Genomic DNA, 23557 nt, shown 5'->3' with positions numbered 1-23557 from the left:
CCTATGAGGCATTGCAACATTACAAAACTGACAGTTACAGCTATGACTTGCAGAGGCATGATGGGACTTGTAGTCCTGCAACAACCGGAGAGCCGCAGGTTGCCTACCCCTGGTTTAGACCAAGCTGGTCCAAATTGACTATTTGCTTCACTAACAGATGCAGCAGCTGTCAGCACAGTATAAACTGTATATAGCCTCAGTATACAGTATACAGTATGCAGCGCTGTGTTCCAGCAGCAGGGCGAGGACTTCCTATTCTGCTCCCGGAACAAGTTGGAGTCAGGCTGAGCTCTGCTCAGCCAGTCAGAGGGAGCTTTGTATTTTTTTTTTTTTTGTTTAAGCCTTTAATTGTACAATTTCAAAGTATGAAAAGCATAAAACGTAATTAGGCGACCTGATGCATAGTAGAACAAAGCTTCCAAAAACATATAACACATAAGGTAGCCCTAGAAATAGACCATCGTAGGAAAGCATATATAGGTGCAGCCTTAGCACAGTAAATAATGAGGCCATCATAAGTTGAAACAGGCAAGAGCCGGAAAGGGAACCTATGACTGGGACCTAAAGAAGCCCTAAAAGAATTTAGAAGCTCATTAGGACGAATAGGGAAAGGCTAGAGAAGGAAAAAACGGAGGGGGGGGGGGGGACAAGAAAACCTCCCCCCCCAAGAAAAGGATAGAGCAAAAAGCACCTTGGCTTGTCCCTAGTACAACAATCCTAATATAGGCAGTATGGGAATAAAATTTATGTCTCCAAATGTTGTAGATTTAACCTCCATAACATCTCCAAAATACGTCCTTTTTAACCATTGAAACCTCTAAGTGGCTTATTCACTCTGTTTTTATCTCTTGCCTTGACTATTGTAACTCCCTCCTCATTGGCCTATCTAATCGCAGGCTATCCCCTCTTCAGTGTATGAAGAATGCTTCTGCCAGACTCATCCACCTTACCAACTGGTAACATGTCTGCCACCCCTCTCAGCCAATCCCTCTACGTTTCCCATTGCCCAATGAATAAAAACATTAACAATAACCTATAAAGCCATTTACAACTCAGTCCCAAACTACATCACCAATCATGTCTCCAACTATCATCCAAACCATCCTCTCTGCTTCTCCCAAGACCTCCTGCTCTCTGGCTCCTTTGTCTCCTCTCATGCTCATCTCCAGGACTTCTCCAGAGCCTCTCCCATCCTCTGGAACTCTTTAACCCAATCTGTCCAACTATCTCCTACTCTGTCCACTTTTAGGCAATTTCTGAAAACCTATTTCTCCAGGGAAGCCTATCTTTCCTTCAGCTAATAACTGAATCTTCTATTTCTCCCATCAGTTCAGCCATCAGAGTTATTACCTTTTGTTCCACCAGCCCCCCCCCCCATTAGATTGTAAGCTCCCAGGAGCAGGGCCCTACTAACCCTCTTGTATTGGAGTGTATTGTTGCTGTATTGTCTCCTGTTATATTGTAAAGTGCTGAGCAAACTGTTGGCGCTATATAAATCCTGTATAATAATAATAATATATAAATCCTGTATAATAATAATAATAATATATAAATCCTGTATAATAATAATATATAAATCCTGTATAATAATAAATCCTGTATAATAATAATATATAAATCCTGTATAATAATAATATATAAATCCTGTATAATAATAACAATCTATAAATCCTGTATAATAATAATATATAAATCCTGAATAATAATGATATATAAATCCTGTATAATAATAATATATAAATCCTGTATAATAATAATAATAATAATATATAAATCCTGAATAATAATAATAATATATAAATCCTGTATAATAATAATAATATATAAATCCTGTATAATAATAACAATCTATAAATCCTGTATAATAATAATATATAAATCCTGAATAATAATGATATATAAATCCTGTATAATAATAATAATAATAATATATAAATCCTGAATAATAATAATAATAATAATATATAAATCCTGAATAATAATAATAATGTGTATAAGCTCAAACTTGTCATAGTAACCTTTGTTTATATAGGTGAAATCTCGCCACGATGCCCAGATATTAAATAATTGTTTTAAATTGAGAATACTGTACAGTTGTAGTGTGTGTCAAAATACAACAAGCATTTGATTTAAAAAAAAAAAAAAGGTTTGTCACTTCCTTATCCAGCCCTGGTTCACATATATGCAAAATTTAGTTTTAGTCAGTCTTTTGACCGAAATGCCATTTTAGTTGCATTTTAGCCATCTGAATTGTTTTAGTTGTATTTAGTCGACTACAATTTAATGAGTTAAGTTAAATTGTAATGCAATATTGAATAATCTCTCTAGAAGTTCCAAACTCATTCTATACTCCTGGAGTAAAAATCGAATAACATGTTATTATTTATGGTATTGGTTTGAACATACACTACAGACACAGATTTAGCCATTGTGATTTATATCGTCATAATATATATAATATTGCTTTTTGGCAAACAGAAGTGCAACTAAAATATAAAAAAAAAAAACCTGTGAACTCTGTTGGCTGTAATGCAATTGCACATATTACCTGAATATATTACCAACATTAAATATTATGAACAAAATTAAGAGCCTTTTTTTTCTTTTTTTTTTCTTTCAGTAGCTTAGTAGATTCCCCCTACTTATTCTTATGTGGTAGTGCAGAGTCAAATTTCAATTTAGTTTTAATCAGTCTTTTGACTAAAATGCCATTTTTTTGGTTTTAGTCGTATTTTAGTCATCTGAATTGTTTTAGTTGAATTTTAGCTGACTAAAATCGTGTTACTTTAGTCGACGAAAATATTTTCTTCTACGAATTTAACACTGCATGACCAAATAGCATACTTTTCTGCGGAGGCCAGTCACATACATGCAGTCTAGCCGCAGTTCAATTTTGAAAAGGGTCTTGTGCGATTTTTCAGTGCAGTGTGGGTGCGTTTTCCAGCTATTTTACATTTGACAGTTCAGATCAGAATGGCACACCCCTTTTGAAAACGTACGTGGTACGAAACGTGTTAAGGAGGAGCAGCACGCCATGATGTCACGCCGCCGGATCACGGAGGTCCAGCGGCTATCTTTGATCCCAGCTGGTCAGTGCTTTTTGTCAGCAAGATGTGCTAACTATATGCTATCTCGTGCATGATGACATGTCTTTTAATCAATAAATTACTATAACATTACTACACTATGGGCACCCTTCTTTCTGGCTCTGTACCGAGCTATTAAATTTGCAGAATCCCGGGTGACATTAGGCCATAAGCACCCCCAGTATCCAGAGGAGGGATATCCTTACCAGGCTCCACATCCATCCAAACTTAAAGGGGACCTCTGGCAGACTTCATCATATTGTATACACTACGCATTTTAAATGCGCATCTGGTGAGTGTGCATTTTTACCACCTTCCGCACTTCACCGAATCATCTCTTATAAGAATTATATGTTATATTGGAATACAGAATTCCTCACCTCAGCATAAGATACTCCACATTTAAGGACTATTTCCACTTTTATGGGACATTCATTTATTATTTATTTATTCATTGTAATCACACACCAGTCCGTTTTTATATATCATTTTATTTCACCTATTATTCCTTGGATTTCACATGCACTGGGCACTTTATGTATTCATCAGTTGTGTATATAATCTTATGATTTCATAGCGCTGCACTTCTATTATTATTTACATATCAAAATTGCACCTGCCCCACCGAACAAAATCACACTCAAAATGGTCATCAAAATTGCACCACATATATGTGAACCAGGGCTCATAGAGGAAACCTCCACTAAGCTGGGAGTAAGTTTGCAAAGCTTTATACGTTTCTAACATCTTTGGTAATAGATACTTACAGTATATGGTGAAAGCTTTGTGTTATTCATTTGTTTTGCTTGACAGGTTGTTAAAGCTGGGTTATCACTTGCTCTATTTGGAGGCTGTCAAAAATATGTGGATGATAAAAACAGAATTCCCATTCGTGGAGATCCTCACATACTTGTGGTTGGAGATCCTGGACTGGGAAAAAGTCAGATGTTACAGGTATGGATAACGTGATCATGCACTGTTTTTTATGAAAAGGCTTTGTAGAAAAATGCTAGGGATGTTTGTTTTGATACATGTGCTTTAAATTAATTTCCAAATAAAGAGCTTTATGATTCGTATATTATGATGTTGCAGGCAGTTTGTAATGTGGCCCCTCGTGGCATCTATGTTTGTGGAAACACGACTACAACGGCTGGATTGACAGTAACCCTATCCAGGGACAGTGCAACAGGAGATTTTGCCTTGGAAGCTGGAGCTCTTGTTTTGGGAGACCAAGGTATAAGAAGTGTTATTGTCATGTACATCTTGTATATTGTAACACACACATTGCTTCCAAAATTCAAAACTTGTCGAAAGCTCCTTACACAAGGAATGATTCAGAAAACTGATCAAATTGTACCATAATAGCATTTGCATTCTTTTATTTCCATATTGTCTTGTAAGCACAGAAGAATAATTAGTTATTTTTAACCTTGTGGTTACACTGCCGCCTACAAGAGGATTGGACACTAGCGAACATAAAAACTGTGGGCCAGCCCAGGGTAACCATTTCTACTACCGGTTTTGTTAGCATATTTTTTATTCTCTTAGGATTTTCCCTATTTCTGAAGATTCGGTGAGTGGGCCAGTAGGGCTGAGCACCAGCGGTTACAATATTTGTATAAGTCGTTGGGAGCCTTTATACCCCATTCAGTGATTAGAGACCCCTTATGTAGGATCAGTTCCTGCTGCCTGCCTACAGAGACTTTGGTCGGCTCCGGGGCTGCTTTTAGTACACCTATTATTAGTGCTGACATCTGCAGCCTGGAGTCATGTTGCTTTAGTTTTATGCAGGCCATACATGGTTCAAATTCCGAACGATTTTCGTACGAAAATCGGACCTAAGCATAATCAGCCGATTTTCGCTCTGTTAGTGGGGCAATGGCATCGGCCGATTTTCGTGGTTCTTCCCCATTTCGTTTATCGGGCATGCTGAAAAATTTGTGAAAAACGACTGTCATTGGTGGCACCATCGGATTACAGAACGAACGACGTTTCGATTTTCGGACGAAAAATTGTTCGGAATTCGAACCATGTATGGCCTGCATTAGTGTCTGGAGTCCTCTGCAGCTCCATCAGGTGTGGATGGGGCTGGGTAATCCCTTTTGCTTAGGGTCTTTACCATGGTCATCCAAGACTTTATGGCCCAAATCGAAAGAGTTATTTGCCTATTTTTTCTGAGTCACATCCTGATAAGGTATTTGTTCCCTCAAACGTAACGTTTATTAGCCTTATATATCTTAACAAGATACTATAGTATACCAGTGGAAGATGCAACTGTCTTCAAAGACCCAACCAATAAGTGGTTGGAAACTCTTTCTAAAAGAAAAGCCCTCTACTCTCTGGCAGTTCCTGCCTTTCACTTGATTTTGGCTATAACTTTAATTTGTCAAACCATGTCTGATTGGTCAAAATTCCTTAAAGTGATTGTAAAGGAAGATTTTTTTCTTTAAATTACAAACCTGTCATACTTACCTGCTCTATGCAAATGGTTTTTCATAGAGCAGCCCTGATCCTCCTTTTCTCGGGTCCCCGCACCAGCGCTTCTGGCCACTCCCTCCTACCAAGTGCCCCCACAGCAAGCAGTTTGCTATGGGGACACCCGAGCAGGCTTGCTCCCGAGCCACTGATCTGTGTGTCCATTCACACACACATGCAGCTCAACCCTTCCCCTGCTCTCTCCTCATTGGCTCACTGGCTGTGATTGGCAGGAGCCAATGGCTCCTGCTGCTGTCTCAGTCAGTGAGGAAGGAGAGACCTGGACTGGCACATCGCTGGATCGAGATGGATCTCGGATGCTATTGGGGAGGCTGGGGGGGGCTGCTGCACACAGGTTTTTTACCTTCATGCATAGAATTCATGTAGGTAAAAAACCTTGAGACTTTACAACCACTTTATAAAAGGATTGGGTCTCAGAACTCCTCTATATCTTCATTCAGAAATTCTGCAGTTTTCAGTGCGATTTTGTTCATCAGTGCAGGGAGGTTTCCCACACCGCCCCTGTGTGAACTCAAGCTACAGCAAGCCTGAGTTCACAGGAGTAGTGGGGAAAACCGCATGCGATTTGGACAGGAATCACATTCCTTTTCAAATCGCATGCTATTCTTTGTGGTGTAAATTGCTTCCATACATTTTGTATTGACGCAAATCGCACTGCAAAGTATCGGTACTCTGTATTGGCGATTACTTGACCGAAAGTATTGGTACTTGTACTCAACGATTAAAAAAGAGTATCGGTGCATCCCTAATATCTACACTTTGCTTTAGAGCTCCTTCACTACCAGTTTGTGACAATGGTCCCTGATCCCACTGTATGATTGTGCTCACAAAGTGTGATGTATGCTGGTAGGAGGGGTGATCCTGGGCTGGTCTACAGTTTTCGTTTGCCGACATCCAAGTCTCCTGTAGGGGGCAGTATACCCCGATGTTTAACAACTTCCTGTGTCCCTAAATAGACCCCAAAAAAAGGATTTTTTACGGTGAGTGCAAAAAGCCTATTTTTCTTTCATATGTGTACTTAAACCTGCAACAAAAGTGGAACTGCTGCCCTCTGCCACCAATTAGATTACATTTTCATTTGCCGGGAAAGTGAAACAAGAAGCTGCTTTCCTTTTTGGCAACTTTTCCACTTCCCGGATTTAATACATAATCCTTAAAATATCAGAGCTTCTGGCTTTTTCTTTTTAGATCTGATGTGGTCAGCTTCTCTGCTAGAAAACCCAAAAATGAAAGCAGGCAATTGCTTACCATGAGCAATACTTTTTAGCCATTTTAAGCTCCCTGATTTAAAGTGGTTCTAAAGGCAGAACGATTTTTACCTTGATGAATTTATTGCATTGAGGTAAAAACCCTTCTGCATGCAACTTTACCTGTCAGCCTCCCCTTATACTTTACTGACCCTGATTTCAGTCCAGCAATGCGCATGAGACTAGAGCAGCAATGGGCAAACTACGGCCCGGCGGACCTTTTAATCCGGCCCGCGGAGCGTGATACATTGGCTGTCAGGATGTGTGTAGGCGGGGCAGCGCGCTCAAATGCAATGATTGGCCAGTCTCGCTGCCACTCACATCCTGATAGCCAGTGATTGGCTGTCAGGATCTGTGTAGGCGGGGCAGCGTGACGAATGTGAGAGGAGCTAGGCTCCTCTCACAGTCCGCCCTGAAGACCGGAACGGCACGGGAACACGGCGAGAGGAACGCGCGGAGCAAAGGTAAGTAAATTGACACAGGGGGGACTTGGCTTACTACTTGGGGGGGAATAGTACTATGGGGGATGACATACTATATGAGGGATGAATTAATATGGGGGATGAATTAATATGGGGAATGAATTACTATATGGGAGGATGAATTACTATATGGGGGATGAATTACTATGGGGGATGAATTACTATGGGGGATGAATTACTATATGGGGGATGAATTACTATGGGGGATGAAATACTATATGGGGGATGAATTACTATATGGGGGATGAATTACTATATGGGGGATGAATTACTATGGGGGATGAATTACTATGGGGGATGAATTACTATGGGGGATGAATTACTATATGGGGGATGAATTACTATATGGGGGATGAATTACTATATGGGGGATGAATTACTATGGGGGATGAATTACTATATGGGGGATTAATTACTATGCTTACTATGGGGGAATATTACTATACTTACTATGGATGACACATACATCTACTCTTGGTCCGGCCCCCGGGTCCAATATATGAACCCATTGCGGCCCTCAAGTCAAAAAGTTTGCCCACCCCTGGACTAGAGGCTCTTGGCTTTCTGTCTTCTCATTGGCTTGGACACAGAAGCGGGAGCCATTGGCTCAGATGCAGCCACTGAGGAGGGGGCGGGGCCTGGGCCAATCTGTGTGTCTTATGAACACACAGAGCTGGCCCAGGAGCGAGCTCGCACGAGTGCCCTCCCGTATCAAAGATCTCAGGCAGGGGACCCAAGAATAAGATGAATTGGGCTGCTCTTTGCAAATCCACTGCACAGAACAGGTAAGCATGATATGTTTGTTATTTTTAAAGAATAAAATTTAAACCTTTACAATTCCTAACTTCCTTTATTATGCTGTTTAATATTCAGGTATATGTGGAATTGATGAATTTGACAAGATGGGTAATCAGCATCAGGCTCTACTAGAAGCTATGGAACAACAGAGTATTAGTCTTGCCAAGGCTGGGATAGTGTGCACCTTACCTGCCAGGACATCCATCATTGCTGCTGCTAACCCAGTGGGTGGGCACTACAACAAAGGCAAAACTGTCTCTGAAAATTTGAAGTAAGTACTCGCTGGCCTGCAACAAATCTTAGCTGGTAAGTTTAGAACCCCTGATTTTCAGTAGCCCTGACTGAGGAAGCCAAAAAATTGGCATGACGGCCAAGGAAACGGCAATTTCAGGTAGTCAAAACTGGAAGGTAATGTATTTATCTTTCATACAATGAGAACACCAAACAAATGTCCAACAGTCCAAAGTTTTTAGTGATAATTATTGATGATTTTAGGTGTTTATCTCATGACGGGTTTCCTGCTGTGACTTTTTAGATAGAATTTTTAAATATTTTGATGTCACCAAAGTTGCAGATGTTAATAACTTCACATAAAGCTTTAGTTTTATGTTGTCAATACTGTACTTTCTCTTTGATAGTTGCCAAATATACATGTTACTCTCTACCAACCAGTGGTTTGGGTGCCACATTGAGGTTCTAAGGTACCTTTTGATATGGCTATCAGTAAATACTCTGCAAATGCTGAGTATCTGGTGGTCTAATTTTAAATTATAAGAAGCCTAAAGAAAAAGGCCGAGGACATGTATTATATCTTCGAGAGGGATTAGAACCCATGTCAGTTATTATTGCTGTCTGTGCTCCCTTTTATGAGATTCACCCTCTCTGTTTGTCCTGTTTACTTTTATCATCGAAAATGAAAGTAAAAGAATATCCCAAATTTTGGGTTGATATCAGAACAATAATAGAGGAAAAATCTTCCAGTGGGAACACTGGTACTAGCGACACCCCAAGATTCTCACTTTGGATTGATTTTCTCTTGCTTCCTGTTTTGGCTATGGGACAGGAAGTGAAGGGAAATAACCCCAGATACATGATTCCCTGTGTTCTGTAACCACGGTGACTGCAGGGGAGAGGAGAGAGAAATGCCAAGTTTCTATAGGAAGTGATGGGAAATCCTCCCAATAGTGACACATACAGCATTAAAAATAGTAAAAAGGCCATTTCTTATCATTCTCCATTATTATTATTAATATTATACAGTATTTATAAAGCGCCAATAGTTCGCTCAGCGCTGTACATTACAAAGGGGGACAGAACATGTGACAGAACAATACCAATACAATGCAAGACATGAGGGGATCGAGGGCCCTGCTCTTTCGAGCTTACAATCTAGGAGGGAGGGGATGGTGGTACAGGAGGAGATAGCTGTGGGGGATGGAGTGGTAGGAAGAGTGGAGGAGGTCGACAAGTTAGCAGGGGGTGGGGTATGCTTCCCTGAAGAGATGGGTTTTCAAGGTGTGCCTAAAGGAGAGGAGAGTAGGTGATAATCTGATGGGTTGGGGCAGGGAGTTCCAGAGGATGGGTGACACCCTGGAGAAGTCCTGGAGGCGGGCATGAAAGGAGGAGACCAGGGAACTAGAGAGAAGGAGGTCTTGTGAGGAGCGGAGAGTGCGTGTTGGGCGGTACTTGGATATTAGGTCAGTGATGTAGTTCGGGGCAGTATGGTGGACGGCTTTGTACGTCAGCGTTAGGATTTTGAATTTGATCCGTTGCGCAATTTAACAACTCCCGCACCTCTCTGGTCCTCGCTATTTCTCTCATGAGATTTATTTTAAGCCCTCCTTGCCATTGCCTTGACCCATCCTCCATAGCATACATCCATTAAATTCTCACTTCTTTTCAGACAGCTGATTACACAAAGCTAGTGGAATTCTGAAATGGGCATAGCTTGTACTATGGGTTAAACCTAATTTAATCTGAGCACTTTCCCAGGTATAAGGCAGGCCATACAGCGGTGGAATTCTGAACGAATATCCTTTAGAAAACCGAAAATTTTGTGCGTTTTTGTATTCCGATGATGCGACCATTGATTTTGAAATTTGACCAACCAAGCCTTCAACTTCACGCCATGTTGCTAAAGAAAAGAATTTTCATGGCTGGTAATCTTCTATTCTTTCCAGGTCACAGCTCATGCTCATTTCTTGTTCGATTAAATTTCTCGCACGATTCTTCCATCATTGATTAGAAATTTGTTAGTTTTTTAAAAACATTTCCCACATGCCCGATCACTCAAATTTGATGCCCTCATGAAAATCGGCCGATGCTGTGGCCCACTAATGGTGCAAAATTTGAAAGAAATTTCTTATTTATGATTTTCAAAAGAAAATTTGTTTGGACTTTGACCCTTGTGTGGCCTGCATAAGTGTCAATTAATGCCAGTATGCATTGGTCTGCCACACCCAGGGGCGGACTGACAACTCATGGGGCCCCCGTGTCCTTGCCCAAACTTAAAAAAGCCTATGAAAAAGGTACTAGGGCAGGGGTGGGCAAACTTTTTGACTTGAGGGCTGCAATGGGTTCATATATTGGACCTGGGGGCCGGACCAAGAGTAGATGAATGATGTGTATGTGTCATCCATAGTAAGTATAGTAATTAATCCCCCATATAGTAATTCATCCCCCATAGTAATTCATCCCCCATAGTAATTAATCCCCCATATAGTAATATTCCCCCATAGTAATTAATCCCCCATATAGTAATTCATCCCCCATAGTAATTCATCCCCCATAGTAATTCATCCCCCATAGTAATTCATCCCCCATATAGTAATTCATCCCCCATAGTAATTCATTCCCCATATTAATTCATCCCCCATATTAGTTACAAGTAGTAAGCCAAGTCCCCCTGTGTCAATTCACTTACCTTTGCTCCGCGCGTTCCTCTTGCCGTGTTCCCGCGCCGTTCCGGTCTTCAGGGCGGACTGTGAGAGGAGCCTAGCTCCCCTCACGTTCGTCACGCTGCCCCGCCTACACACATCCTGACAGCATCACGCTCCGCGGGCCGGATTAAAAGGTCCGCCGGGCCGTAGTTTGCCCATTGCTGTACTAGGGGCATCTCATGGGGCCCCCTACTGACCCCGGGCCCTCGGGCAGTGCCCGAGTTTCCAAATGGTCAGTCTGCCCCTGGTCACACCCCCCCTCCTTCACAACCTGTGTGCCTGCTAATGATTATTGTATTGTTACACAGGATTTATAAAGCGCCAACAGTTTGCTCAGCACTTTTACAAGATGAAAGTGGACATTGCAGTTACAATACAAATTGGTACAAGAGAAAACAGAGGGCCCTGCTCGGTAGACTGTTAAAATGTGTAAAATCCTCCCTTCAGCTAAAGCCAGCTGTTAAGAAAATGATATGCACACACTTGACCCTAATGGTGGCCATACACACTTTGATAAGTGATCAATTTCTTGTTCGATTGATCTCTTCTGTTATGAAAAATTGATCTCTAATTAACAACCCATTCAATGTGTAGTCCATACATTGGTACATGGAATCAATTGAAAGTTGAGATACAATCATAATTTACAATTGACTTTATCAGTCACATCTCTGTTTCCACCATGTAATTTCATAATCTGATCAATCAAAATACAATTGTATTCATGAACAATCGATTGTCAATTTTCCTCCATGGCTAGTCTACTCAGTTTGATTGAATCTGATTTAAATCAGTCAAAAGGGAAGTTATGGCTGTTAGATTGTGCGCAGGTTTGATCGTTTTGATTGGATCGCACATCGATCGGATAATGAAATCAAAGTGAGAATGGCCGCTATAAGTGGAGTTGGAGTCATTTTTGTAAAAATTAAGTCAGCAGCTACACAAACTAGCTGCTGATTTTTATTAAACATACAGTACCGGTCCCTGGACCCAGCGCTGTGCTCAGTGTAGCCCTTTTCTCCACTCATCTTCAGTTTTTGGCGCCAGCATCTTAACTGTGGGCACCCGGCTGTGACAGTTTGCAGCTTGACAACCAGGTCCCCACTGCACATGGGTGAGCTGTACATTGTGAATGGTCCCACAGCCTTCTGGAACCTGTGACATGCCCCAGAAGACTGCGGGTATGGAGGGAAAGAGGAGAGCGTCCGCTCAGATCGCCTAGGCCAGTGGTCGGCAAGCCGCGGCTCGCGAGCCACATGCGGCTCTTTACACGCTTTAATGCGGCTCTTGTGTGCCGGGCGCCCGCTCCCCTCCCTCCTCTCGGGCGGCAGGGACTCTGCAGCGTGATCCAAAAAAAAAACAGCCAGGGCAGCGCGCTCAAATGCAATGATTGGCCAGTCTCGCTGCCACTCACATTCTGATAGCCAGTGATTGGCTGTCAGGATGTGTGTAGGCGGGGCAGCGTGACGAACGTGAGAGGAGCTAGGCTCCTCTCACAGTCCGCCCTGAAGACCGGAACGGCGCGGGAACACGGCGAGAGGAACGCGCGGAGCAAAGGTAAGTGAATTGACACAGGGGGGACTTGGCTTACTACTTGGGGGGGAATAGTACTGTGAGGAATGAATTAATATGGGGAATGAATTAATATGGGGGTTGAATTACTATATGGGGGATGAAGTACTATAGGGGGGATGAATTACTATGGGGGATGAATTACTATATGGGGGATGAATTACTATAGGGGGGATGAATTACTATATGGGGGATGAATTACTATAGGGGGGATGAATTACTATAGGGGGGATGAATTACTATAGGGGGGATGAATTACTATATGGGGGATGAATTACTATGGGGGATGAATTACTATATGGGGGATGAATTACTATGGGGGATGAATTACTATATGGGGGATGAATTACTATGGGGGATGAATTACTATATGGGGGATGAATTACTATATGGGGGATGAATTACTATATGGGGGATGAATTACTATATGGGGGATGAATTACTATATGGGGGATGAATTACTATGGGGGATGAATTACTATGGGGGATGAATTACTATATGGGGGATGAATTACTATAAAAACTTATTGAAACTAAAAACAGTGTACCATCCTATGTATTTTCAGTTTTAAAAATGTGGCTCTCAAAATAAATTTCAATCGTGGTTTTGGCAAGATTTGGCTCAGTTGAAAAAAAAAAAGGTTGCCCACCACTGGCCTAGGCAATCTGATCCAAACTGGGAGCGGGTACGTGTCCAAACCAGGTACCATCCCCCCCCCCCCCTCCCATTTCTGATAGAGGAGTGGGGAAGGAGGCTTTAAAGTGGAACTTCCCTTTTTAGATTAAGCTCTGCTTTAGGTCTTGGAACTCCTCTTAGGCTTGATATCTACATTAACTGCTGCAGGCGTAGCATTACCCTTTACCTAGTTTATCATAGGGGTACAATAATATTACTAATGGTTTTATGATGAAGTGATATTCACCCATATACCCGTATATATTTGAATGTGACTTTACATCTGACAAACCCTTTTGAGCTTCCTGCATTTTACAACATGTTTCACAAACCTTGGCTCTGTGTTCATTGTACACGTTGATTATGCTAAGAGTGACATCTATAGGCTAGTGTTAGATTGTACAATGAAGTAGAACTAAAGGAAAAACTATTTTTTCATTTTGGATGGGGTATCTCCTGTCAGGTTGTGTGTTTTTTGTTTTTTGGGTTTTTTTCCCATCTGTGTCCCAAAGGAGATTTCCCTTCACTTCCTATCTCATAAAACAAGAATTGAAAGGAAATCCCTCCCAAGGAAGTTAATCCCTGGTTGTCACCAGGACTAGTGTCCCCATTGGAAGACCTCCCCTCTATAACTGTTTTACAGACATCCCAAAATTTGGGATTTTCTTTTACTTTCACTTTCGATGATGGCGGTAAGCAGGACAAATAGAGAGACTGAATCCCTCTAATGGGTACATAGACAGAAAATAAAAACAGGTGTTCTAATCCATTTCCACTATCTACAACGTGTTCCAGAAGACTATGGGGAGGGGAGGGAGTCAAAATCGGGTACTCGCTCCCCAAAGGGGCCAATCCTTAACAGGGAGCGGGGGATGAGGCATTAAAGTGGAACTTCCCCTTTTGGGTGGAGCTCCACTTTAATACTCACAATTGCACAGGACAGCTATACACCAGCTTCTACCTTTGTAAGCCAGACCAGATAACTTAGCTGGCTCCAAAGATACTTAGTAATAGGCCCCCCAGCTCTGCCACAGCTGGGAGCTTGATGAACATTAACAATACTCCAGTCACACTTCCCCAATGGGGCTTCAGTCCCTGAGGATGTGGAACTTCTCAAGCAGCACAAGAACAGGGCTGCTTCAGACCCCATACTTATTTATGTTCTCCCCATCCACCTACTGGACACACTACTCCAAGGATAAGCTGAAGCACAACAAATATTTAAGCTACACAATTGACTCTCTCAGCCCTATGTTCTAGAAACCTTCAGATTGCAGGGGGAAGCAGTCAAACCTGCAACCTGTGAGGTCTAGAACATTAAAAGAAAAATCAATAGCTGCTCCAATGATTACAGAGGAGCCAAAAAGAACTAAATTTACCTGACATCCTAGCAGCCTATCTAGGAGAGTGCTACACAAATGTGACAAAACCACTGAGACATAACGGTTTTCCATTTTTAGAAAGCATAATTGGTTAGACATTATAATGAGGTTTATCTCTGACAACTGTAGACATTTGCTGTAAAAGAGTTGAAAAAGGCCATTTACTTTTCTATCAAAAGATTGTAACACATGTTTTCGTCATACATGTGCATAAACCACAGCATAATATTTGATAGTAGAACACTGCTGATAATGTAGACTGCCCCACATTGCTTTTTTAAAAAAAAAAAAAAACAATATACATACTTTTTTGCTGCAGAATGGGAAGTGCTTTGCTATCAAGATTTGACCTGGTGTTTATCCTGCTGGATACCCCAAATGTAGACCATGATCACTTACTTTCAGAACATGTGATGGCGATGAGGGCAGGGTCAAAGGAGACTTTACGTGGTGCAACGGTAACCCGTACAGACACTCAGGATTCCTCTGTGCTGGAGGTGCCCTCCGAGAGGCCGTTAAAGGAAAGATTAAAGGTATTGATAGTGTTAATATTTTGTAGTCTGTTTTTATAGTCTAACACATGATATCAAATCACTACCAGGGGTGTGGAAATATTTAAAAAACTACTTGTCCAAGGGAGTAAATCTGGGCCCCAATCTACTTGTCCCTCATGATAATCTACTTGTCCTGATAAAAAAACAAAAACATTTAAATAAGGTTTTACCATTGCACTGTTTATCTGCTACTTACCTTCATGCCTCTCTCCAGCACCGCACCTAGGGACTAGCAGGGTGGGGAGAGACCTTGCAGTGTGATGAGCACTGATTGGGTGCTCGTCAGGAAAGGGGAGTGTCTGGCTTTCTTAAAGCTCAGCAGAAGCACATCTGCTGAGTGAGTAAATGAGGTGTTGACCCCAATGAGAAAAAAAAACAAAACTATTCCTTCAAGTTACCCTCACACACTGCTGAAGCACTTGGGTGCTCAGTACAAGCACATGCTGAGCAGCCAAATCGAGCACCAGTGTCCGCTCCATGAGGCTCCATTCACACTTGGGTGTTTTGTGATCATGGCAGAATCACTTCAATTCTGTCCGCAATCTCAAAACACACTACAATCGCAAAACGTAGGTTCAGGTGCCATTATTTTCAATAACACCTAAAACATTAAATGGGTATAAGATCAGTGAGCGCTTAAAAATAGCCGCTAATGCACACTAAGGTAACCAGATAAAACCTCAACATATAAAGAAACTGAAAAGTGCAGCGCCAAAATCTATAATATATCAAATAATTGTCCAATAATAAAGCTAATAATATGTAGATCATAAAAAAGAAATTAATATGAAATATTGAATGTTCATATATTGACAGTTCGTGCTAAGGTGCCCTTCAAAAATTGTTGATTACTCCAGAATTCAGTGATGTGCCAAAGGTGTGGTAAAAATACGCACTCACCAGATGCGTATTTTAAATACGCATGTAAATTGTATAGCCAGAGGTCCCCTTTAAGAATAGAATGGATGAGGTAAGCCGGGTACGGATTCTCCTCCCTCTGAATGGTATGCAGCCCTGCGGATGTTTCCTGGATGTACAAGGATTTATTCCTGCCAGAGGTCCCATTAAACGATGGATGGGTGTTTACAGCCTGTAGTGGAAAACTCCCTCCTCTGGGTCCTGTGGGATACTGCAGCTATATTTAATATTTCATATTAATTTCTTTCTTTTTTATGATCTACATATTATTAGCTTTATTATTGGACAATTATTTGATATATTATAGATTTTAGCGCTGCACCTTTCAACACCTAAAACATTGTATGGTTTGCCATGATTTCTGTGCGATTTTATCACGTGTCAAATCGCACTGCATGAAGCTTTTTGCCCCAAAAGAAGCTCCTTTTTATTGGGTGTCAAGCTTCCCTTGATGCTATTTGCCACAACTGCTGTGCAATAAATCAGGCTACAATCGTGGAGTTCTCATTATCTCAACAATGAGATCAGTTGGATTGAGGTAAAAATTTGTTTTTTTTTGTGGACACTGCAGAATATCCAGGATGTGAGTTGTTGAGGATCGAATGCAGGCAAGTAAAGCTAAAAAGTGGCAGTTACTGGGTGCCTCTAGGCATCTACACTATATTGCCAAAGGTATTGGGATGTCTACCTTTACACATACATGAACTTTAATGGCATCCCAGTCTTAGTCCGTAGGGTTCAATATTGAGTTGGCCCCGCCCTTTGCAGCTATAACAGCTTCACCTCTTCTGGGAAGGCCGTCCACAAGGTTTAGGAGGGTGTCTATGGGAAGGTTGGACCATTCTTCCAGAAGCACATTTGTGAGGTCAGGCACTGATGTCGGGGGAGGAAGCCTGGCTCACAGTCTCTAATTTTTCCTAAAGCTGTTCTATGGGGTTGAGGTCAGGACTCTGTGCAGGCCAGTCAAGTTCCTCCACCCCAAACTCACTCATCCATGTCTTTATGGACCTTGCTTTGTGCACTGGTGTGCAGTCATGTTGGAACAGGAAGGGGCCATCCCCAAACTCTTCCCGCAAAGTTGGGAGCATGAAATTGTCCAAAATGTCTTGGTATGCTGACGCCTTACAAGCTCCCTTCGATGGAAATAAGGGGCCAAGCCTAACCCCTAAAAAACAACCCCACACCATAATCCCCCCTCCACCAAACTTTACACTTGGCACAATGCAGTCAGGCAAGTACTGTTCTCCTGGCAACTGCCAAATCCAGACACGTCCATCAGATTGCCAGACAGAGAAGCGTGATTGATCGCTCCAGAGAACACGTCTCCACTGCTCTAGCCAGTGGTTGCTTGCTTTACACCACGGCATCCGGCGCTTTGCATTGCACTTGGTGATGTAAGGCTTGGATGCAGCTGCTCGGCCATGGAAACCCATTCCATGAAGCTCTCTACGCACTGTTGTTGTGCTAATCTGAAGGCCACATGAAGTTTGGAGGTGTTTAGCTATTGACTCTGCAGACAGTTGGCGACTTCTGTGCACTGTGCGCTTCAGCATGCGCTGACCCCGCTCTGTCATGTTATGTGGCCTACCACTTGGTGGCTGAGTTGCTGTTGTTCCCAGTTGCTTCCACTTTGTTATAATCCCACTAACAGTTGAGCGTGGAATATTTAGTAGCCAGGAAATGTCACGGATGGACTTATTGCCCAGGTGACAACCTATCACAGGACCACGCTTGGAGTCACTGAGCTCCTGAGAGCGACCCATTCTTTCACAAATGTTTGTAGAAGCAGTCTGCATGCCTAGGGGCTTGATTTTATACACCTGTGGCCATGGAGGTGATTGAACACCTGAATCACATGATTTGGAGGGCGGGCCCAATACTTTTGGCAATATATATTGTGTGTGTAAAGAGTATGGAGTACTTGGACGTGGTCTTGCACTAGTTTAGTCTCCCCTATATTCCCAAAAGTAGAGGTAGCGCAGGATGGTTGTTTTGGGAATCCTAAGTATTGGGTCGTACAGCTGGAGCCGTAGAGGAAAATATTCTGTGCTTTATGTTTTATCAATCTGCATCATCCAGCAGTGCATTTTCAATACTTGGTGGATGTTACTTTGCTCACCTTGATGCATACAAGATTGGAGCAGGCTTCTATATCTGTCCAAATTTTCAATTAGCCGCTCCAGCATAAAACCTTGTGATTGAGAAGGAAACAAACCCTCGGCAAATTGTTAATGCAAATACATGAAAAGTCTGCACCCAAAGTCACTTTGCTGATGTGATTCACACCAATCATGCTTATTTGTAGATTTTTATATGCTCTTAATTCAATATTTGTTGAAGGACTGCTCACACTATTTATTCCAAATCTAGGGTCGGCCAGGGGAATATTTTGATCCTATTCCACACCAGCTTTTAAGAAAGTACATTGGCTATGCTCGACAGTATGTACATCCAAAGCTGTCCCTGGATGCAGCTCATGTCCTCCAAGACTTCTACCTGGAGCTTAGAAAACAGAACCAAGGCATTGACAGCACTCCGATTACAACCAGACAACTTGAGTCATTAATCCGACTAACAGAGGTATAGAAAACCAGTAAAAAGTATTTTTGTACAAAATGCAGAACTGCTTTCTGAGTTCTGATGTTAATTGCACACTGATCCTAATTGCACACTGATCCTTTTTACTGTTCTTTCAAGTTCTATTCCTTTAGAAGCAGGAAGAAATCTGCATCTCCATTATGGTCTTTTTAAAGCCTAATTCCATGTGTATTGTCCCTTTAAATAGTTGGTTTGGGTCAAGCTGACCCAAACAAACAATTTACCACATTAACAGGTGTGCTTGCTGTTTGAACTGTTTGTAGCCAGTGGTGTACCTATTGATGCCTGGCCAAATAACTCCCAGCCTTCTGTCCTGCCTTCACTCCCAGCTGCTGTGCTCACCCCCACCATCACAGGAGCATGCTCATTCTCCAATTCAAACTCCCTCGCATGTGCGTTCTCTTCCCCACCACACTACCAGAGGCCAGTGGTGTATATAGTTCTTGTACTGCCCTAGGCAACACTAAAATTGGGCCAGCACACTGACCTTAACCTCTCCGGAAAGCAGCCGGCCATTCCTGGAGCCAAGCCCAGTGTCCCACTTGTGCGGAAAGCTTACACCCTCCAGCAGCGCACAGACTCCTCGGATTTCATGGCAAAGCCTCATCAGGTCCCCATCCCTGCCCCCCTGAAAATTGCTGGGCATTTGCCTAGGGCAGCAAACAAGGCATTTGCCTAGGGCAGCAATTTTCAGGGGGGCAGGGATGGGGACCTGATGAGGCTTTGCCATGAAATCCGAGGAGTCTGTGCGCTGCTGGAGGGTGTAAGCTTTCCGCACAAGTGGGACACTGGGCTTGGCTCCAGGAATGGCCGGCTGCTTTCCGGAGAGGTTAAGGTCAGTGTGCTGGTCCAATTTTAGTGTTGCCTAGGGCAGTACAAGAACTATATACACCACTGGCCTCTGGTAGTGTGGTGGGGAAGAGAACGCACATGCGAGGGAGTTTGAATTGGAGAATGAGCATGCTCCTGTGATGGTGGGGGTGAGCACTGCAGCTGGGAGCGAAGGCAGGACAGAAGGCTGGGAGTTATTTGGCCAGGCATCAGTAGGTACACAAATGGCCTACACCCATAGCAAGGGCATTCTCCAATTTTAGTCAAAGCTGCATTTGTCTTTTTTATCTATACATGCCCTTTACCTTCATAGGCGTTTTTTTTTTTGTAAAACTGAACTACATCTTTTATAAAAAAAAAAAAGAGGGGATAATTAACTTTCTGCTCAGTCCAATGAGATATGGAAATTATTACAGCCATGTGCCTGATGGACTGAGCATATTATATTGCATATCATTCGGTAAAATGGAACTAACACACTGGGTAAGAAAATAAAAGAAAAATATTCAAAGATTTCAAGATTCATGACTATGTAGAGTTTTTTTCATTGGATAAATAAGTTTTATGTTACTTTGATTTATCTTTGTGACCAGGCTCGAGCCAGGCTGGAGCTGAGGGAAGAGGCCATCAAAGAAGATGCTGAAGATGTTATACAAATAATGAAATACAGGTATGTCGCCCTTTCGAAATCAATAAATATTTGTGCTTAGTATTCATGAACATTGTCCCCCTCTCAGGGCCTGTACCAAACCCAGCCAATTTAATAGAGCACCAAGTAAAAGAAAATTGTTGGACTTACAGGTGTGTATGTCTGTACATCACACTATAAATAAAATCACAATTTAATTGACCAATCATGTTAAAATTATGAAGTGCACATTTAAAAATGGCTGGTAGGTACAAACAAATCAAGAAGAGTTTATTTCAGCATTTTCTCAGTGGCTTGTTCTGTCATTGCCAGACATTGGCTTCAACCAAATGCTCCATCGCTATCTAATTGGACTTGTGAAATATAGGATCAGATATTTGGAATGTATGATTGCCTAGGACCAGAATAGGTCCGAGTCCTATAAACTCGTGGACTGTCTGGTCACACTTCCATTTTTTTTGGCCTTCATATCTGTGGCGGGAGTCACTTTGGGTGGGGGGCCCATGGAACAGAGCCCCCTTTGGAGAGGTGGGGAGACCCCTGTCTCAGCTTCCCATATCCCTATTATGTGTAAGTCACCCTGTGCCTGTTAGGGGTACAGGGTGGAATGTCCTGATATTGTGTAAACATGTACAGGTGGGGTGTGGGGTTGTTCATTGTTTACTGCCAGGTGGTCCCATAGTTCTATTGTGTCTTGCTTGAGAGAAAACTATTATGGGATGTATGTGTTTATGTGTATTGGCTTGGTGGGAGGTGTCAGCTGTGTGTCTCCTTACTAAATGTATTGCCCCGCCCTGTGTATATATCTTGTGTCAGAGTCCTATAAACTCATGTGGACTGTCAGGTCACACTTCCGTTTTTTTTTTGGCCTTCATATCTGTGACGGGAGTCACTTTGGGTGGGGGGCTCATGTAACACAGCCCCCTTTAGAGAGGTGGAAAGACCCCTGTCTCAGCTCCCCATATCCCTATTATGTGTAAGTCACCCTGTGCCTGTTAGGGGTACAGGGTGGAATGTCCTGATATTGTGTAAACATGTACAGGTGGGGTGTGGGGGTTGTTCATTGTTTACTGCCAGGTGGTCCCATTGTTCTATTGTAAGGGACCGCCCGGCGGTACTACTAGCACTCCACTGAATAGGCGTCCCCAGCGCACGGAGTCTAAGTCCCAGGGTGCTTGTTCACCAGGGCCCCTGATGGTGGGGATGGACTTGGAGCTCCCTGAGACCAGGTCGTGACTACTGGGTGCGCCCGTCAGTGGTAGTAGTATGCGCAAGGGGCTCCCACGGGGAAGAGTCTGATGTGAGGAGGTCAGAAGACCCCGCTGCAAGGGATGGATGGATGGATGAGCAAGGTCAGACGGGCCGGGTCGGTAACAGAGAGGACGGCAAGGTACAAGGCAGCGGGCATAGAATGGTCGGGTCACACGCCAGGTCAGCAACAGCAGGTCAAATCCAATAGGGGGCATTCAGGAGAGAGGTTAGGCAAAGCAAGGGTCAGAGCAGGAGAAAGCAGCAAGGTCAGGTACAATCCGGGTCAAAACTTACAAGGGGCACAGGATCACAGGTTCACAGGATGCAGGGAAGACCAGAAGGCACTGAATGACAGCTCAGGGCCATTTAAATATCCCGCCCTGCGCTGCCATTGGTGCCCAGCGGGCGGCCGCGGCTTCTACTGCGCATGCGCGAACTCGAACGCCGCGGCCGGCCCGGACCTAGTGCCCGTGTCCCTGCACAGGGCGGTGCACTGCGCCTGCGCCGGGACCATCGCGGCAGGGATCGAGGAGATCCCTGACATTGCCCCCCCCCTACGGGCAGCCTCCGGATGTCCACCCGATCTCTCCACCACGGGTGATCGCGAAAGAACCTCCGGACAAGTCTGGGTGCATGGACATTATGGGCTGGTTCCCAAGAATTGTCCTCAGGGCCACAGCCCTTCCATTTGATAAGGAATTGGGTCTGGCCTCCCCTCCTCCGACATTTCAGGATCGTTTCAACCTCAAACTCTCCTTCTCCTTCGACCGTTACCGCTTCCGGGGGTCTAGATTCCCGGTCAGGGAAGGCATCTGGGACCACTGGCTTCAGCAGGGACACATGGAAGACCGGGTGGATCTTGAGCGTGTCAGGGAGGGCGAGTTCGTAGGCTACTTCGTTAACCATCCGTTTAATGCAGAAGGGGCCTATAAATTTGGGTCCCAATTTCTTTGACGGGCAAAGCATCTTTAAATTGGACGTCGCCAGCCAAACCTTCTCCCCAGGCCGCAATACCAGATCTCCCCTCCGTTTCCTGTTGGATGCTTTCCTGTAGTCTTCCTGGGCCCGACTGATGGCCACTTGAAGCTTCTTATTGTTCGCAGCGAAGAACGTTACCACATCTTGTGTTGCTGGTACTGGGCTTTCCGACACCAAATCCGGGAGGAAGACTGGGTGAAAGCCATAGTTGGCAAAGAACGGGGACTGCCCTGTTGCTGAGTGGCGGGCGTTGTTATACGCAAATTCCGCTAGAGGTAGAAGTGGCAGCCAGTCATCTTGAGTAAACGAGGTATAGCATCTCAAGTATTGCTCCAAGGTCTGATTGGTCCTTTCGGTTTGACCGTTAGTTTGAGGGTGGAACGCAGAGGAGAGAGATAATTTGATGTCCAGGGCCTTGCACAGTGCTCTCCAGAATCTGGACGTGAACTGGACCCCTCGGTCCGAGACAATGTCTTCGGGGACCCCATGCAACCTGACTACCTCACGAATGAAGACTCGCGCGGTCTCGGCCGCCGAGGGGGTTTTCTTCAACGGGATGAAGTGGGCCATCTTGGACAAGCGGTCCACGACTACCAGGATTGCCGTGTGGTCTCGGGATGGCGGAAGCTCGACTATAAAGTCTAATGAGATCTTTTGCCAAGGCCGTTCAGGAATAGGTAAGGGTCGCAGCAGACCCCAAACCTTGTTTCTTGATGGCTTGTTCTTCTGGCAGGTGACACAGGACCTTACATAGCCCTTACAATCCTTAGCCATGTCTGGCCACCAGAATGAGCGTCGGAGAAGTTCCAGGGTCTTTTCCGGGCCAAAGTGCCCCGCCATCGGGTGGTCGTGGCAATGCCCCAAGACCAGGGTTCGGGCTTCGTCCGGCACCACAATTCGATCTTCCCTCCATAGGAGTCCCCCTTTGTTCTGGAGCGGCCCTCCGCCTGGGGTAGAGAAGTTTGTGGATGCTTCCATTAGCCTGGAACGAAGGTCCGACTGAAGGACCAAGAAGTTACCCGAGGACAGGATGGTGTCGGGTACTGGGGTCTCCTTGGCGTCTTCGTACATCCGTGATAACGCATCCGGCTTAGTGTTCT

General features: G+C 43.7%; 1 protein-coding gene across 1 annotated transcript in view; it reads left to right on the top strand.

Annotated features, from left to right (window-relative positions):
• Positions 1 to 23557, top strand: part of MCM8 (minichromosome maintenance 8 homologous recombination repair factor) — a 101517-nt gene that overhangs the window by 65394 nt on the left and 12566 nt on the right. The window contains exons 12-17 of the mRNA XM_089680627.1: positions 3900 to 4040; positions 4179 to 4320; positions 8185 to 8380; positions 14998 to 15211; positions 18521 to 18730; positions 20173 to 20249. Of these exons, the coding sequence (XP_089536753.1) occupies positions 3900 to 4040; positions 4179 to 4320; positions 8185 to 8380; positions 14998 to 15211; positions 18521 to 18730; positions 20173 to 20249 (980 nt within the window). The remainder of the gene's footprint in view (positions 1 to 3899; positions 4041 to 4178; positions 4321 to 8184; positions 8381 to 14997; positions 15212 to 18520; positions 18731 to 20172; positions 20250 to 23557) is intronic.

The sequence above is a fragment of the Staurois parvus genome, unplaced genomic scaffold, assembly GCF_062004578.1.
Source record: "Staurois parvus isolate SC_StPar_1 unplaced genomic scaffold, SC_StPar_1.0 ptg000248l, whole genome shotgun sequence".
NCBI lineage: Eukaryota > Metazoa > Chordata > Amphibia > Anura > Ranidae > Staurois > Staurois parvus.
Note: the sequence above shows the minus strand (reverse complement) of the source record. Positions and strands in the feature narration are given on the sequence as shown.